General features: G+C 48.5%; 2 protein-coding genes and 1 long non-coding RNA gene across 10 annotated transcripts in view; 1 reads left to right on the forward strand and 2 right to left on the reverse strand.

Annotated features, from left to right (window-relative positions):
* The window catches only part of NSMF (NMDA receptor synaptonuclear signaling and neuronal migration factor), a 47,776-nt gene extending 45,816 nt beyond the window's left edge, over nucleotides 1-1,960 (reverse strand). For 2 of the 3 annotated variants that reach the window (XM_081896500.1, XM_081896499.1), the window contains exon 1: nucleotides 1,720-1,959. In XM_081896500.1, the coding sequence (XP_081752626.1) occupies nucleotides 1,720-1,790 (71 nt within the window). In that variant the 5' untranslated portion in view covers nucleotides 1,791-1,959. Of the gene's footprint in view, nucleotides 1-1,719 lie in introns of all 3 variants that reach the window. The other variant, XM_081896501.1, reaches the window with a different exon arrangement.
* On the forward strand, nucleotides 540-12,865 carry LOC309361559. The gene is made up of 3 exons (XR_014164500.1): nucleotides 540-813; nucleotides 10,422-10,586; nucleotides 12,688-12,865. It is a non-coding gene; the product is annotated as an uncharacterized lncRNA (long non-coding RNA).
* A 661-nt stretch (nucleotides 12,866-13,526) lies between these two features.
* PNPLA7 (patatin like domain 7, lysophospholipase) overlaps nucleotides 13,527-14,887 on the reverse strand; it is a 109,567-nt gene continuing 108,206 nt past the window's right edge. For 4 of the 6 annotated variants that reach the window (XM_081896317.1, XM_081896314.1, XM_081896312.1 and 1 more), the window contains one exon: nucleotides 13,527-14,505. In XM_081896317.1, coding sequence (XP_081752443.1) covers nucleotides 14,422-14,505 — 84 coding nt within the window. In that variant the 3' untranslated portion in view covers nucleotides 13,527-14,421. The remainder of the gene's footprint in view (nucleotides 14,506-14,887) is intronic. The other 2 variants (XM_081896315.1, XM_081896313.1) reach the window with 1 other exon arrangement.

Here is a 14,887-nt window from a genome sequence, read left to right on the forward strand (position 1 = left end):
AAGTCTGTGATTTCTTTTAGGTGGATTTGTTGCACTAGGGCAGAAGACTGCTTAATTTCATTTTAAATGCACAAACCTAAACTTCCGGTATACGTGCTGGGATCCCTCCCACAAATACCGGCAGTCTGAAGGCGTCACTACATTTTAAACATCCTCTGTGATGCTAGCAATTCTCCTTGGTTTTGTGTCGCCAGTAGAAAACAAAAGCCGCATATGCTCCTTCATCTGGCGCTAAGGAACAGGAGCACGTTAGGTGCAAAACACAACACAGTGACGAGGCCCCTCCCCAAAGGCTCACTTTTCTTGGTCAGCACGCGGCTACCAGAGAGGGATCGCCCAAGACAAGCAGGGAGCATCTTCCAAGGCTAAGAAGTTAAACAGCTGCGGAGGCAAAGTCACCATTGCGCAGGCAGGCAGGCAGGCAGGCAGGCAGGCAGGCAACTTGCCGGTCCCGTCCCCCCCAACATCATTGCTGCATTCCCAGAGCTTGGAAGTTCAGCAGGGCAGCCGTGGGCTCTTTGAGCCTTTGCCAAAAGAAAAAGTGGTCCACGGCTGGGCAGCATGCCAAAACACTTCGCACCTCACGTCATCTGCTATTTCAACCCAGCGCCAGCCGGACTAAAAATACAGAGTTAGCACTTCTGGCTCACTGGCATGGTGGGAGACTAAAGGCGGGGGTTCAGCAGCAGCAGCAGCAGCAGTAGCGCTGTCCTGCTACCCTCCACGCTCAACAGCAGACACTTTTGGCAGGCTGAGAAGATGCAGCACACCAGGGATAGGCTGTCTGCACTGCCGGAAGGAAAAGTGCTAGAGGTATGTGTGTTTCTCCCTGTGTGAAAACTTGGCACATGGTGATGTTTTTACTTCATCTCAGACCACACAATTGGGTGGTGGTGGGGAGTTTTGTTGGAGAGAACAGCTGAAATGTTCCAGAGCCCTCTCCCCTAGGTGTAGCAGGGCACAGAACACCAGGCCTGCCGCTTTCTGACAAAATCCGTACAGCGATGAGTAGGAGCATCGAAGGAGCGCATCGTTCCGATCCAACATACTCCAAAGCCCCGATAACGATCCAGCAGTCAGAAAGGAAATACACAATCCGGGTTTGTGGCAGACCCCTCCCCACTGTGCACCCTCCCACTCCCCAGCCTCTGACGTCAATCAGAGGCGGGCGAGCTCCTCCGAGCGCGGAACAAGACACCGACGTGCTTCTCTGGAAACACGCACGTCTCCCTTGCACGCTCGCTCTTCTTTCCCAGCCCTTGCACGATCCCATGCGCGCGCCCCTTCCAACCTGGTCTCTTGGTACTTGCACAGACACGCGCCCGGTGTGTTTCTTTTTGCCTCCTCACCCCAAACCTCCCTTGCCATAAATGTTCATCCATGCACGACGCGGAGACTATATCAAATTCCTCCACGCTCACTCCTTTGCACACTCCTTGCTTTTTGCACCCACGACCCCAACTCCACCCGGTGCAGGATTCAATCTCTCACTGGAGTAACGGGGGTCCGAGAGAAAGAGATGACCCCCTCGTGTGTCCCCCCCATCCCTCGACCATCACCATCATTGCGCCCGCAGCTCTCCTTTTACGCGCCGCCTTTTTACGCACGGCCTCCGAGCGCCCCGATAGGTTTCTTTCTTTAGGGCTAGCTTGCTCCTTCGCTTTGCATCCCGATCTCGCCCCCTCCTTTCCCCAAAAAAGAACCCGAGCTCGGATTCACCTGACTTTGGCCGCCACCGACGCCACGGCCTCGTTGCGGAGCGAGCGGCGTTTGGAGACGGCCGTGCCCATCGTCCTCCTCGAAGCTCATCGCCGCCACCGCCGCGCGGAGCCGCCACTGGCGCTGCCACCACCGCCCATGCCGACCCCCACCCCCAACTCTGGGGACAGGCTGCGATCTCGGCTGCTGCTGCTGCCTCGGCGGGCCGAGCGGAGTCCGCCTCCTCCCAGGCAGACCCCTGCGAGTGTCGCTGGAGGAGGAGGAGCCGGAGGAGGAGCCGCCGCCACGACTAGCCGCCCCTCGGCGCGCATCGCGGCTGCTCATTGACTGCGGCTCGGGCGCCACAGGAGAGACCTGGCGGGGCGGGGTGCAGGAAGCCCAGGCTGTGCCATGCCTATATTTGGGGAGGCTCTGGAGCGGGGAGGGAAAGCGCCGGCAGTGGGATCGGTGGAGTGCTTCTGAGGTTGTGCAGAGTGCCCTGGCACCACCTTGACAGGAGGCGGCCGAGTGATCTTGGAATCCGAGGATCCTGGCTCAATGCGGAAGCTCCGAGCCGGCTGGGTGCGTTGGCGGCAAGGCAGTCGCGGTGCCCCTGAGGAGATGCATGCTTGAATTAAATAAAGCTAGACCGACTCTGGTCCTGTGCAAAGGACAATGCCGTCTCTTAGATATGCGCCCTCACTGACTACATCCAAGCTCTGAACTAGCAATATAGCTCAGTGGTGGAACACCAGCTTTGCATGCAGAAGGTCCTAGGCTCATCACCCTAGGCTGCGCGAAAAGTATTTATACAGGGAAGAGTACCTCTGTGAACATTCAAAGGGTCATTCTTTCAGTTGTTTCTTCAGCACTGCCAGCAACAGGAACTGGCTTTGACACTATCTGCTCCATTTCATTAAACTGTGGGCTACCACAAATCATACACATCCTCTTGCCACCATGAGACTGTTCCCTTATCAGATGATGCAGCGAGGGGCGGCGGGGGTGGGATAAAGCCTTGGTTCTTCACTGCTGCGGGAGAAAAAAGTCACAGGATAGGGGACTACTTCTTCAGCCTGAAAAATCTCAGCTTTTTTCAAAACCAGGGACAAAGTTCCAGTCCTTAAGGCTGCAAATATATATCTGAAAGCAATATGACTGAATAAGACTCCTGGCTCCTTCTCCCTTCCCAATTATGCTCGCAAAACCAGTCTAAGTTATGCAGTTAAGAGAAAGCATTGACATTCTGCAAAGTCATCCAATTTGTGGGATTTATGGGGGACCAAGAATTCTCTTACTACAGTAACATAGACACCCCCCCCCAAAGGATTGCACATAGACTTGCTTATAATCTGATTGGTTGCATCACCAAGTATGTGGTTTGAATACTCTTAAAACATTATATGAAAATGTGAAGTATGGCTGATAGTGCAGATTAGCAAGTCTCTTTAACTGTACAGTACTGAATTCTGCTGCTTTTCTATGTGCAGGGAGCGTTTGTATTTTGAGAAGAGGATGTATCCCCCTCATATGAGCCCCCATTCACAGCCTGAAGTGCAGCAGCCCCAGTACAGTTTCATGACCTCCGTAAAAGGATTAAACCACTGGAGAGAAACAGAAGAATGTGAAGGTCGGGTCTCTCCACTGTATTCTCACGCAAAAATAAATTATTCACCCTCTGATCAGCTTCTCACGTGCTGCGCTTCCTTACAGAACTAAACAGCCTGCTCTCTTATTCAAACACACACACTTCTCCTCCAGGGAGTCTTATTTGTCTCAAAGCCATATGCTCACCCATATCCACCACCACACCCCAGTTGCAGGTAATTTGGCGCTGTGGAGCGCTTGTTCTGATTTGCTCAAAGCTGATGAGATTAGACATGGTGGAGGATGGTCCATTTGGGCAAGTGGAGCACTGCCCCACCAACCTCAGAATGTTCTCAGCCAGCTCCCACCCACCTGCCTTCTTACATTAAACCAGTCCAGGTAGATAGCCCTGGCTGTCTCCTTCTTCTTCCTCCTTAGTCTCAGTGTCACCACTTTATCTGCCTTCCACCCAACTAGTCCCAAGGGGCACAGTCTGGAGGGATAAGGGCTCCCTGATTCACTCATTGTGGGCTGTTTACCTGTAATCTCCCTGCAAAAGGAGAAATGTGCCCACCATGACAGACCCTTCTTCCACGGTAATCTTGACCCCATTAACTTTTGGCTCCTGTCCACTCCTTCCCCAAACTTGCAACTAGATAAGCTGGAACATGTGCAGAGGAGACCAGCCAAGATGCCCAAGGGTCTGGAAACCACACCTTGAGAAGAAAGGTTGAGGGAGTTCGGTATGTTTAGCCTGGAAAAGAGATGTGATAGCCATCTTCGAATATACCTCAAGGGCTGTCCCATGGAAGATGGAGCAAGCTTGTTTTCTCCTGCTCGGGAGAGTAGGACTTAAACCAATGGCTTTAAGTTACAACAAATGAGATTTCAACTAAACATCAGGAAGAACCTTCTGGCAGTAAGAGTTGTTTGGCAGTGGAATGGACCTTGGAGGTTTTTAAGCAGAGGTTGGATGGCCATCTGTCGTAGATGCTTTACTTGAGATCCCTGCATTGCAGGAGGTTGTACTAGAGGACCCTTGATATCCCTTCCAACTCTACAATTCTATGATCACGGTCATAAATAGAAATCAACATATCTCTAAGCAGGCCAATAGGCTGATGAATCAAGGGAGCAGCAGCACATCACCCCATCAATTGTGTGCAGCACACACATCTGTCCCTTCTGCATGCCACATTTTCACAGTCTTCACATTTTCCCAGCTAAAACATCTTGGGTGCACATCAGAGCTAAACAAAAGATCCCATGGGAAGTGTCCAAGACAGTCAGAGGAGATGTGATTTGGAGCCTCCCCTTTGTGCAAAGAGGGGGAGCCCCAAAGAAAACCAAACATACCTGCCTTTGTTTTCATACAGAATGATCACTGCAGGATATTTTAGTTTCCCAACAAACAAACACAACACAATTGGTTTCTGAGTTGTTGCACAGAAAAAACTAAGAGCTCCATTAATGGATCCAAAAATAATTTTATTTTTAGGTTCTAACAGGAAGGGCACTTGCTAATACTGTATATAGATAGATGCAGAAATAGATAAAATATTTTTAAAGTTAATTTTATCATACATGTTATTTACTAATCATATTATTTATTTCATACTGCTTGATTGTAAATAACAAACAAGAAAAGAGAGACTATCTGTAAAAACATTTTTTTAAAAAGCAGTTTAAAACAGTCAAATAATAACTAAAATCAGTGATAAGCTAAACAAAAATTAAAACATTCTACATATCTGGGTAGGCTTGTCTAAGCAATAATGTTTTATGCGGGCTCCAAAACCAGTAACAGTGAGGCACCTGCCTGATTGTCAATAGGTGCTGCCACCTATCGATTCCTTACAAATGTGGAACAGGTATTATGTGGCGGCACCTGTAATAATGCCAATTCTGCAGGTCAAAGCAGTTGAGTGGGCACATGTGGGGAAAGGCAACCTCTCCAGTTAACTAGTGCCAGGTTGTTACGGGCTTTATATTCTAATAGTAACACCTTGAACTTGGCCCAGTAGCAAATCAGCAACCAGTGCAGGCCTCTGAGCTGAGGTGTTACATGCTGAGGGGCTCATTCCTGTCAGCAACCTTGATGCAGTATTGTCCTCATATTACAATTTATATCTGGTTCAGCAATTGCACATAAAATGAAAAATAAGAATATATTTCTATACAAATTTCCCAGTCTTATACCACATTCTTAATTAATATTTTGACGTACATTCAGACATATATATATATATATATATATATATATATATATATTAAATAAATTATTGTTTAAACATGGTGAACTCATAGCTTTGGGGGGGACAACAACCCCAAATTGGTTTTTTGGGGGGCGGAGACCCTAACCAAAGCTAGTTTTTAAATAAATAATAATAATAATATTTTTTTTAAGTTTTACATTTTGACTTCAACACAATCATCATTATCACAAGGGGGGGGAACATACGCAAGTCCCAATCTCTCTCCCCCCCCCCACTCCTCCCCTGACTTCCCTCAACTTCCTCTTCTGGTTCTTTAAATATCAGTTTCTCCTGCTTGTTTTGTTCTGCCTTAATTTTGTATTCTTTTAGCTAAATGTTATTGCATTCTTGTCATTTTTATACCATATTTTCCAAAATTACATCTTACGTTTGATTATTTTCCCAGTTATTGCCTCTTAGTTTTTATGCTTGTTGTCTGAATTGTAAGTGCTTAGTCAAATGCTGCTAGTGATTCCACTTCTTTACACTGTTTCTGTAAGTACATCATAAACGGTTCCCAGTCTTTTTGAAAAGTCTCTGTTGTCCTTGTCTCTAAGTTTTCCAGGGGGCTTCGCCATTTCAGCATATTCCATCAGTTTTACTTGCCATTCTTCTTTCGTTGGTATCTTGTCATCTTTCCATTTTTGGGCTAGTAATATCCTAGCCGCTGTTCTAGCATACATAAATAGTTTTTTCCCACTTTTTTTGACCTGCAATGCCTAGCAATAAAGCTTCTGGTCTTGTAACAAACGCCAAAGCTAGCTTTTTTAAAAAATGTATTTTTATTAAAGAATTTCTTGGTTTACAAAAGTATGTGCAATGTCTCTCTCTCTCTCTTGAGCTGTTTTCGTATGGCAAACCTAGTCTTGGTGACAGAGTACCGGTCAGAATAGAACATAATAAGGAGAGCCTGCTGGGTGAGGCCAATGGCCCATCTAGCATCCTGTTCTCACAGTGGCCAGCCAGATGCTCCTTACGGGAAGCCAGCAAGCAGGACCTGAGCACAAGAGGAGTCTCCTCTCTTGCAGTCTCCAGCAGCTGGCATTCAGAAGCATTGCTGCCCAGGACTGTGGAGGGAGAGCTTCGCCATCATGGCTAGTAGCCATCAACAGCCCTCTTCTCCAAAAACTGCTCTACAGTAATCCTCTTTTAAAGCCATCCACGTTGGTGGTCCATTACTGCTACCAATGCGATTTCACTATGCACTGTGTTAGATCTCGCTGTGTGAGATCCAGCGCTGAGGGCCTTCTGGCGGTTCCCTCATTGCAAGAAGTGAGGTTACAGGGAACCAGGCAGAGGGCCTTCTCGGTAGTGGTGCCCTCCCACCAAATGTGAAGGAAATAAGCAGCTATCTTCTCTTTAAAAGACATCTGAAGGCAGCCCTGTTTAGGGAAGTTTTTAATATTTAATGCTGTATTGTTTTTAATACTTGATTGGAAGCCGCCCAGAGTGGCTGGGGAAACTCAGCCACATGGGTGGGAAAGAAAGAAAGAAAGAAAGAAAGAAAGAAAGAAAGAAAGAAAGAAAGAAAGAAAGAAAGAAAGAAAGAAAGAAAGAAAGAAACTTCGTTTTATCTGTCCTGAATCTTCCAACAATAAATAAATTAGACCGTGCTAAGCAGACCGCTGGTCTGATCTATGGTGGCAGAGAGGTCAGTGAACGGTGGTGTGGCTATCCTGGGCTGGGGCTTCCAAGCCCTTGGACTCTCAGCCAGTGGCGTAGCGTGGGTTGTCAGCACCCGGGGCAAGGCAAGTAATTTGCACCCCCTAACCCGTGGATTTGCGCCCCCTAACCCCCAGATGTTGCGCCCGGTGCGGCCGGCCCCCCCTGCACCCCCACGCTACGCCACTGCTCTCAGCCAGTGTCTGACCTAGCTGACTGCTGGCACCTGGCCTAGCCAGGACCCCACCAACAGAAGAAGGGAGCTGCCTGAGGAAACCTGTGCCAACCTGATAATACGGTATGGCATTGCGTGAGTCTTTCCAGGCTGCCTTCAGCACTGACTGGGTCAGGGGTGCCTTGAATAAAGGGGGAGGGGAGGTAATTTGAACGGCAACGCTCAACAACTTTGGGGGGGGGGTCCCGGCGAGGTGCCGTTGGCCCCTAGGAATTGGTTCCTACGGACCAGATTCGGCCCACTTAAACTTCAGCAAAGTGGCTGCAAGGGGGGCTTTTGTTTCTTTGAATCGCTTATTCGGGACGACGACAACCACCAGAGCCTCCGCACTGCTACCTGCCAGTCACAGCCGAAGTTTTCAGACAAATAGATCCCCGCCCGCTGATCAGGCTTCACGCCCCCTGAGCAGATGTTCCCCCAAGACGACCCGCCCCCCCCTCGTTCCCAGCGAGGCGGCACGATCGATCAATCAAGGGCTGAGACGCGGCTGTGCTCCAAACCCGCTCATTAGCAGACACCCAAATATCATAATTGGGAGGGAATTATGCCAATCAGGGAAATGTGCGTCTGTTTACTCTGCATGTTGTGATTTTTCTGGATTGTTTCGGCGTTGTGGAAAGAGAACAGCGATAATACAGGGAGATGGGTCAAGGGGAGCGAGTGGTCTCACACGGTCGGGTTGCCGATTTCAAAAATCGGGTGGGTGGGGCCAGAGGGCGGGGCCAAGGCCGAACAGGTGGAATGTGACAGCCTCGTGGATTCTGCCACCTGGACATCCCGCTCTCCACTCAAAGCCATTTTGATCTTTTATGCTAGGATAATGAAAGGTAGGCTCTAATTACTGCCACCATTTTCACAAAGGCCCCTATGCCTTTAACCTTATCATGGCATGATCGGCAGAAATTCAAAGGGCAAAGGCTTCTATCTGCAAAAGCTTTCCCTAATGAATTTCTGCCCCTTGCACAAGCTTCGAAGTCTTTGTTTTTAAAAGCCAAAGGAACTTTGCTCACCCAATTTATGGCACGCGGGAGTTGTTCTCAGCCCACACGGAACAGGACTCCATTATATACCCATTTTGCAGATTGGGGACCAAGGTCTGGCAGACAGTGATGTGCCCACACAAGTCCTACGTGATAGAGCTTGAAACTCAAACCAGATGTTGGAGCTCCAGGCTCCGGGCACTGACTTTTTTGCCCATTGAGCTGGTGTCGAAGGCAGAGCACCTCAAGCCACATTGTTTTTCTGGTCAGTTGGCAACCCTACTGTCTTATGCCTCTTCCGGACAAGAACATAAACATCTCTCGCCCTCTAAAATTGGCAGGATGGCCTGGAAGAGAACCAGCCCCTCCTCCTGTCTGGCGTTCCCTATATTTCTTTTCACTTACCCTCTTTCACGGTTTCCAAGCTCCGCTTCGGCTCTCCAGGGGAGAACGGCCAGCGGAGCAATTAACTTGATCTCAGTCCTTCAGAGGATGAGAGGGAGGCGGGGAGGAGGAAGAGGAGGAGGAGGAGGGGGAGAGAAACCGCTTGCAAACGGGGGTCGCGATAGATAAGCAAAGTTATGTTTTCGTCAGAATTGTCGCCATATTACAGTGGTTATAAGCCTTGCCATGCACTCTTTGAGTGGTTTCGCATACCTAGAATGTGTCCCTGATCTCTGATAATGCTTCTCGCTGCCTGGATAGAGGACAGAGACATGTGCGTGTCTGTAGAAACTAGCCTACTGTACAAAAGGGAAACTTCGCATGCTTTGTTCCACCTGCTTCTGCCTAACAACAGAACAACAACAAATTGATTTGCAATTAGATGGTATTGCCCCTTTCTTCCCTAATAGAAGCCCCTGCAGAGAAAGTGAACAGCTCAGATTTAGCAAATTCTATTTTCTTAAAATTTTAAAGAGGCATTCTGCTGTGGTCTAGCACAGGGATGGAGAACACCTCAGGCCTAGAAGCCGAATGTAGCCCTTAGGGTCTCTCTGTCTGGGTTTCAGGCCACACCTCTCACTAGTCTTGCTTCCCACTTTCCTTTAGTGTTTCCGGCCTGGCTGGGACTTGTCCTTCACTTGCCAGGACAGAGGTCTTTTTTGGGTGTGAGTGTTTTTTTGTTAAAGCAGCCTATCGTACAAAGGTAAAATCTGTATTTGTTGCTCTGCCCACTTTTGCCTCTAGTCCCACCCGCCCCTGGCATGCGGCCCCCAGAAGGGAACGTGGCCCCTCGGGATGGATAAGGTTCCCCAGCCCTGCTTTGGCAGCTCATATTGGGTTCAATCAGCTTGAAAGACAAGGGAAGAGGAGGTCACTGAGCCCTGACATAGCTGGCTTTTTATTGCCAGCAACATTAATAAACCTCCCAATGAAATTAAAAGGATAATGGGCACTGGATGCCAACATTGTTTTGATGGATCTCCTTGAGGATATATTAAGACAAGAGGACGTGGGAATCATTTTAAAATGTAATGACTGCAGCAAAATTATTAATTGCAGAGAGTTGGAGGCAACAAAAAGATACCAACAAACTGGAATGTGTGTGTGTGTGTGTTTTTTTAAAAAAACAACCACCACCAGGAATCTCTCATGTTGACATCTTTGATTATTAGAAATGGTAGAAGAGGAAAGCCAAATATGTTAAAATGAAGAGGTGCCTCCAGATGTTGCTGAACCACAACTTCCATAAGCCCTAGCAAGCATGGCCAATGGCCCACGATGATGGGCACTGTAGTTCAGCAACATCTGGAAGGCCACAGGCTCCCCACACCTGCAGTGAATTTATTAGTTTAGGGGAGGGGTGCCCCCCAGGTGTTGCTGGACTACAGATCTCAACTGCCCCAGCTGGCATGAGCAATGGTGAGAACTACAGTCCAACAAAATATAGAGGGCACCACCTTGGCCAACCGTGGCTTTAGGCTATATAAGGCAATGGTGGATGGAGGAAGAGATCAGTTTTCTGAAATGTGTTTATGTGCATGTGTATTTAAATTTAAACAGGTTTCTGGTCCTCATGAAGATATGCTTACAGGTGCATCATGTTACATGCTCATAGGCAGCATAGCAAGGTTGTGTGGTGTCTTGCGTGGGATGAAACGCTTCTATGGTGCCGCTTGACGAAACCGGAAGTCTTCAAATGCTGAACAGCAGGGGAACATTGTGTATGTGAGTATGTGTGTGTTTTCACAAAGAATATGGTACTTCAGAGATTATCAGTGTGTAGGCAATGGGGAGATGGAATTCAAATGTGACATTTCTTCCCACCCTAAAGAAACAGATGGATGAGTTGGGACACTGGCACAGTCTCTGAATATGGATAGATTTCACTCACGTCCCGATTAAATGCATCAGAGGGCAGAACAGAACCTCCCCCTAAGTCAAGCTGGCTGGTGCCACGTAGGGACGGCTGCATTAGTGGCCGGTGCCCCTTGAGTCTGGTAGCACAGAAGGCAGGGAGCCTGAAGAGCAGGAATCAAAGCCAATGACAAGAACATAAGAAGAGCTCTGCTGGATCAGGCCAATGGTCCACCTAGTGCAGCATCCTGTTCTCACAGGGGCCAGCCAGATGCAACAATGCAAAGCCCACAATGGATATGCAAAGAAGAGCAACTCTCTCTTCCTGTGGCTTCCAGCAACTGATCTTCCAAAGTATTATTGCTTTCAAAGAGTCAGAGCATAACCATTATGACTAGTAGCAACTGACAATCTTATTACCCTCCATGGAGGTGTCCCAATTTGTTTTAAAGCCCTCCAAATTGGTGGGCATCACGGCCTCCTGCTGGAACAAGTTCCATAGTTTTAACTATACGTTGCATGAAGAAGTACGGTAGGCGTTTTCTTTTATCTGTTCTGAATCTTCCAACATCCAGCTTCATTGGGTACCCACAAGTTCCAGTGTTAAGGGAGAGGAACCAAAACATTTCTCTCTCCACCACACATCATTTTATAAACTTATATCATGTTGCCTCAAAACACTGCCACGTTTTCTCATGGGGGGGCGGGGAGTTGCTCCATCGCCTTGATCATTTCAGTTGCCTTTTTCTGTGTTGAGGGCAGGGTGTTGCAGTCTTGAAAAGGTGACAGACAGATGACTTTGCAGCCTGGCACAGCTTCTCATGCTGAAGGCCCCCAACAAAGCAGTGTATAGAAATAACATTTTACTAATGTGTTGAGATCAGCGCACCTAAAGGTGGAGGCAGATTGTGCCATCCGTGTAGCAAACTGGAGAGGGGAAAAGAAAAGAAAGGTAGAAGCTGGGATATTATTTCCACCACTACATAATTTGGTTCTCTCCCTGCCCTCTGGAGCTTCTTTCTCAGGTGAAGCAGGTTGTCAGCTACAAAGAGAGAGCACCCTTTCCCACTGGGCAGCATGACAACTGCATGCTTTGGGAAAAGAGGAATTTTTATTCTCCAGGGTTAATTTGCCTTAAGTTGCTTTTGCAGTTCCACTTTACATGCCCTGGACATAGCCAGGATTTATTGGGGGCAGGCAGTTTTTATGCTGGGGTGTGTGGAACTCAGTTATCTACAATGCAATTGGTCAGTTAGTTAAGTATTTTTATTTATTTGCTTGATATAGGTAGGGGCAACTGCACCCTCTGGCTACGCCCATGTTACATGCTTCTATTTGTATCTTTAATAGTAATAGTAATTTATTATTTGTACCCCGCCCATCTGGCTGGGTTTCCCCAGCCACTCTGGGTGGCTTCCAACAAAGATAAAAAATACATAAAAATGTCACACATTAAAAACTTCCCTGAACAGGGCTGCCTTCAGATGTCTTCTAAATGTCAGGTAGTTATCTCTTTGACATCTGATGGGAGGGTATTCCACAGGGCTGGTGCCACTACCGAGAAGGCCCTCTGCCTGGTTCCCTGTAGCTTAGCTTCTTGCAGTGAGGGAACCGCCAGAAGGCCCTCGGTGCTGGACCTCAGTGTCCAGGGAGAACGATGGGGGTGGAGACGCTCCTTCAGGTATACTGGGCTGAGGCCGTTTAGGGCTTTCAAGGTGAGCTCCAACACTTTGAATTGTGCTCGGAAACGTACTGCGAGCCAATGTACGTCTTTCAATACCGGTGTTATGTGGTCTCGGCGGCCGCCCTCAGTCACCAGTCTAGCTGCCGCATTCTGGATTAGTTGTAGTTTCCAGGTCACCTTCAAAGGTAGCCCCACGTAGAGCGCATTGCAGTAGTCCAAGCGAGAGATAAGCAGAGCATGCACCACTCTGGCGAGACAGTCCACAGGCAGATAGACTCTTATAACCAGCAGGTAGAGCAGCATTCAGTGTCTCTTGGAAGAGCAGGTGATCATAGTTTCTCCCTCTGGTGCTCCAGGAGCTCCCCACCCCCACCCCTGCTCCACAGTCTCAAAAAGCAATGAGGGCCAGTGTGATGTAGAAGCATGAATATAGGAATTAAAATGAGGAGATGAGAATTCAAATTTCTGCTTGGCTACAATGCTTGCTGTTTAAGTGTGGGGCTGGTCACCCTTGCTCAGAACTGGCCAACCTCACAGAATAGTGATAGGGAGGCGGAGTGAACCGGTGGGGGGGGGGCGGGAGTGAATAAATCAGGCAAGCTATATCTACTCACAAAGGGGCTGGCTCAGAGTAAGTTGGTGCCTGAGGCAAGAGGGAATAAGTCCTTCTCCTCTTCGTTTCCTTTAAGATGGGACACAGCCCTTTGGGAGGTTCTCCTGTGGAAGCCCAATGAACAGGAGCTGTGCAAGAGCCCTGTGGCTGAGGAAAGACTGCAACTCAGTAGCTCTAGGTTCAACCCTTGGCATTTTCGGAAGGGCTGAGAAAGACCCCCTGGCCGAAATCCGAGAGAGCCACTGCCAGTCAGTGTAGACAGTACTGTTCTAGATGGACTGAAAGGTATAAAGCAGCTTCCTAATTTCTAAAGCAGCTCTTACACCTCTCAGTGAAGTTTGCCCTAGAGAATGCCCCTGTGGGTCTGATAAATCCCTGAAGCTGCTACCCTTAACAGCAACCCCCATAATATATTATACCACCTTAACCCACAGAGACACACCCTCTCCACCAACATGCCTTGCCACCCGAGGCTCAGGGCAGAGAGTGAATTTGGCCAACAGCACAAAAGAGGTTCAAGTTGTTGGATTTTTATTTTTTAAAAAAACATCTGAACACACAGAGTGACAAGACAGCCCAACATTGCTAAGATGGAACAAGGTTGTCCAGACGGCCAGAGGCAGGCGTGCTCCCCTCTGTGTGGAAATGCCACAAGTGTCAAGTGAGCCAAGGACTCCCATACGGAGCTTCAGAGAAAGGCAGAAGGGCAAGAAAAGTCCTTCTCCCTGCTCTGCTGTGGAGAGCAGGACCAGCTAAGGCATCTCAATTGGTGGCATCTTCTTAGTGAGACTGCTTGCCACAACCACTGCTGGGCAACACAGCTCCCAACAGATGGTTTTGTTTTCACACCGTGTCGGAGTCGGAACATCCAGACTCATTCTGCATGCTAACATTCAGGCTTCTTACTAATTGCTGGCAAAACCTTTCACACACGCCCTCCCTCCCATTGCAGATGCTGGTTCAAGAACTAAATGGGGGGGTGAACAGTAATTTAAGAGTGCTGAAACCCCCTTCTCCACCCACCCTTTAAAAATACAGACATGCACACTCGCTTTCTCTCTGCTGTCGCCATCTTGTTCACAGGACAAACAGGCATACAAAATGCACTGTTCACTCCACACGCCCAGCCTGCAGGAATTCAGTGCTGCCCTGGGATCTGTTTGGGCCAAGCTGCTGGTGAAAGGTTTCTGGAGAGCTGCATTTGAGAAATGGTGGAAGGGGAGAGTTTAGCCATGGTCAGGAGCCCTTTCATTCTTGCTACCCATGCTGGGTTTAGGCAAGAAAAAAAGAATGAAAAAAAGGCACCACTTTCATCTCAGAACAAGGAAGCGTTGTAATGGCAAAGAGAGGAGGCTTTGTAATGAATGGGAAAGGATTTCCTGAGCCACTTGGGAGCCCCCCAAAGCAGCTCAGCTCAGCTCGGTACCACTGCTTCCTTGGCTGTCCTGGCTGATGATGCTGATACGCTTTCTGCGCCGGACTTCTTGGTCCTGCTAGGAGCAAGAAAAGAAGACAAAAGGTTTTCACTCACACTGTTAGGCCCCAGAGGTCACTGACAAAGGGCTCCCCTCTGGGCTCTGCCCTCCAGGGCCAAAAGCTCACATGTAAGGGGGAGGAGCAAGCATGAGCTGTATGCCTCTTGAGCTTCTTGGGAGTGTGCTGTGTGCAATTTGGCATCGTTGAGACTGTAAAAAGCAGAACCCTGCTGGATCACATCCACCCCCCACCAAGAGCGAGGAGCTGCTGAACCTGGCTCATTTGACATTCTCACCTGGGAAGTGGTCTCCGTGCCAAAGCCCTATTGCTTGGTCTTACCCTGCTAGAGCCAAGCAACTTGCCAGAGGAGGAGAAGGGGCAGAGTTTCTTTGCTGAGTG

This window comes from Podarcis melisellensis, assembly GCF_964234715.1.
Source record: "Podarcis melisellensis genome assembly, chromosome: Z".
Taxonomy (NCBI): Eukaryota; Metazoa; Chordata; class Lepidosauria; order Squamata; family Lacertidae; genus Podarcis; species Podarcis melisellensis.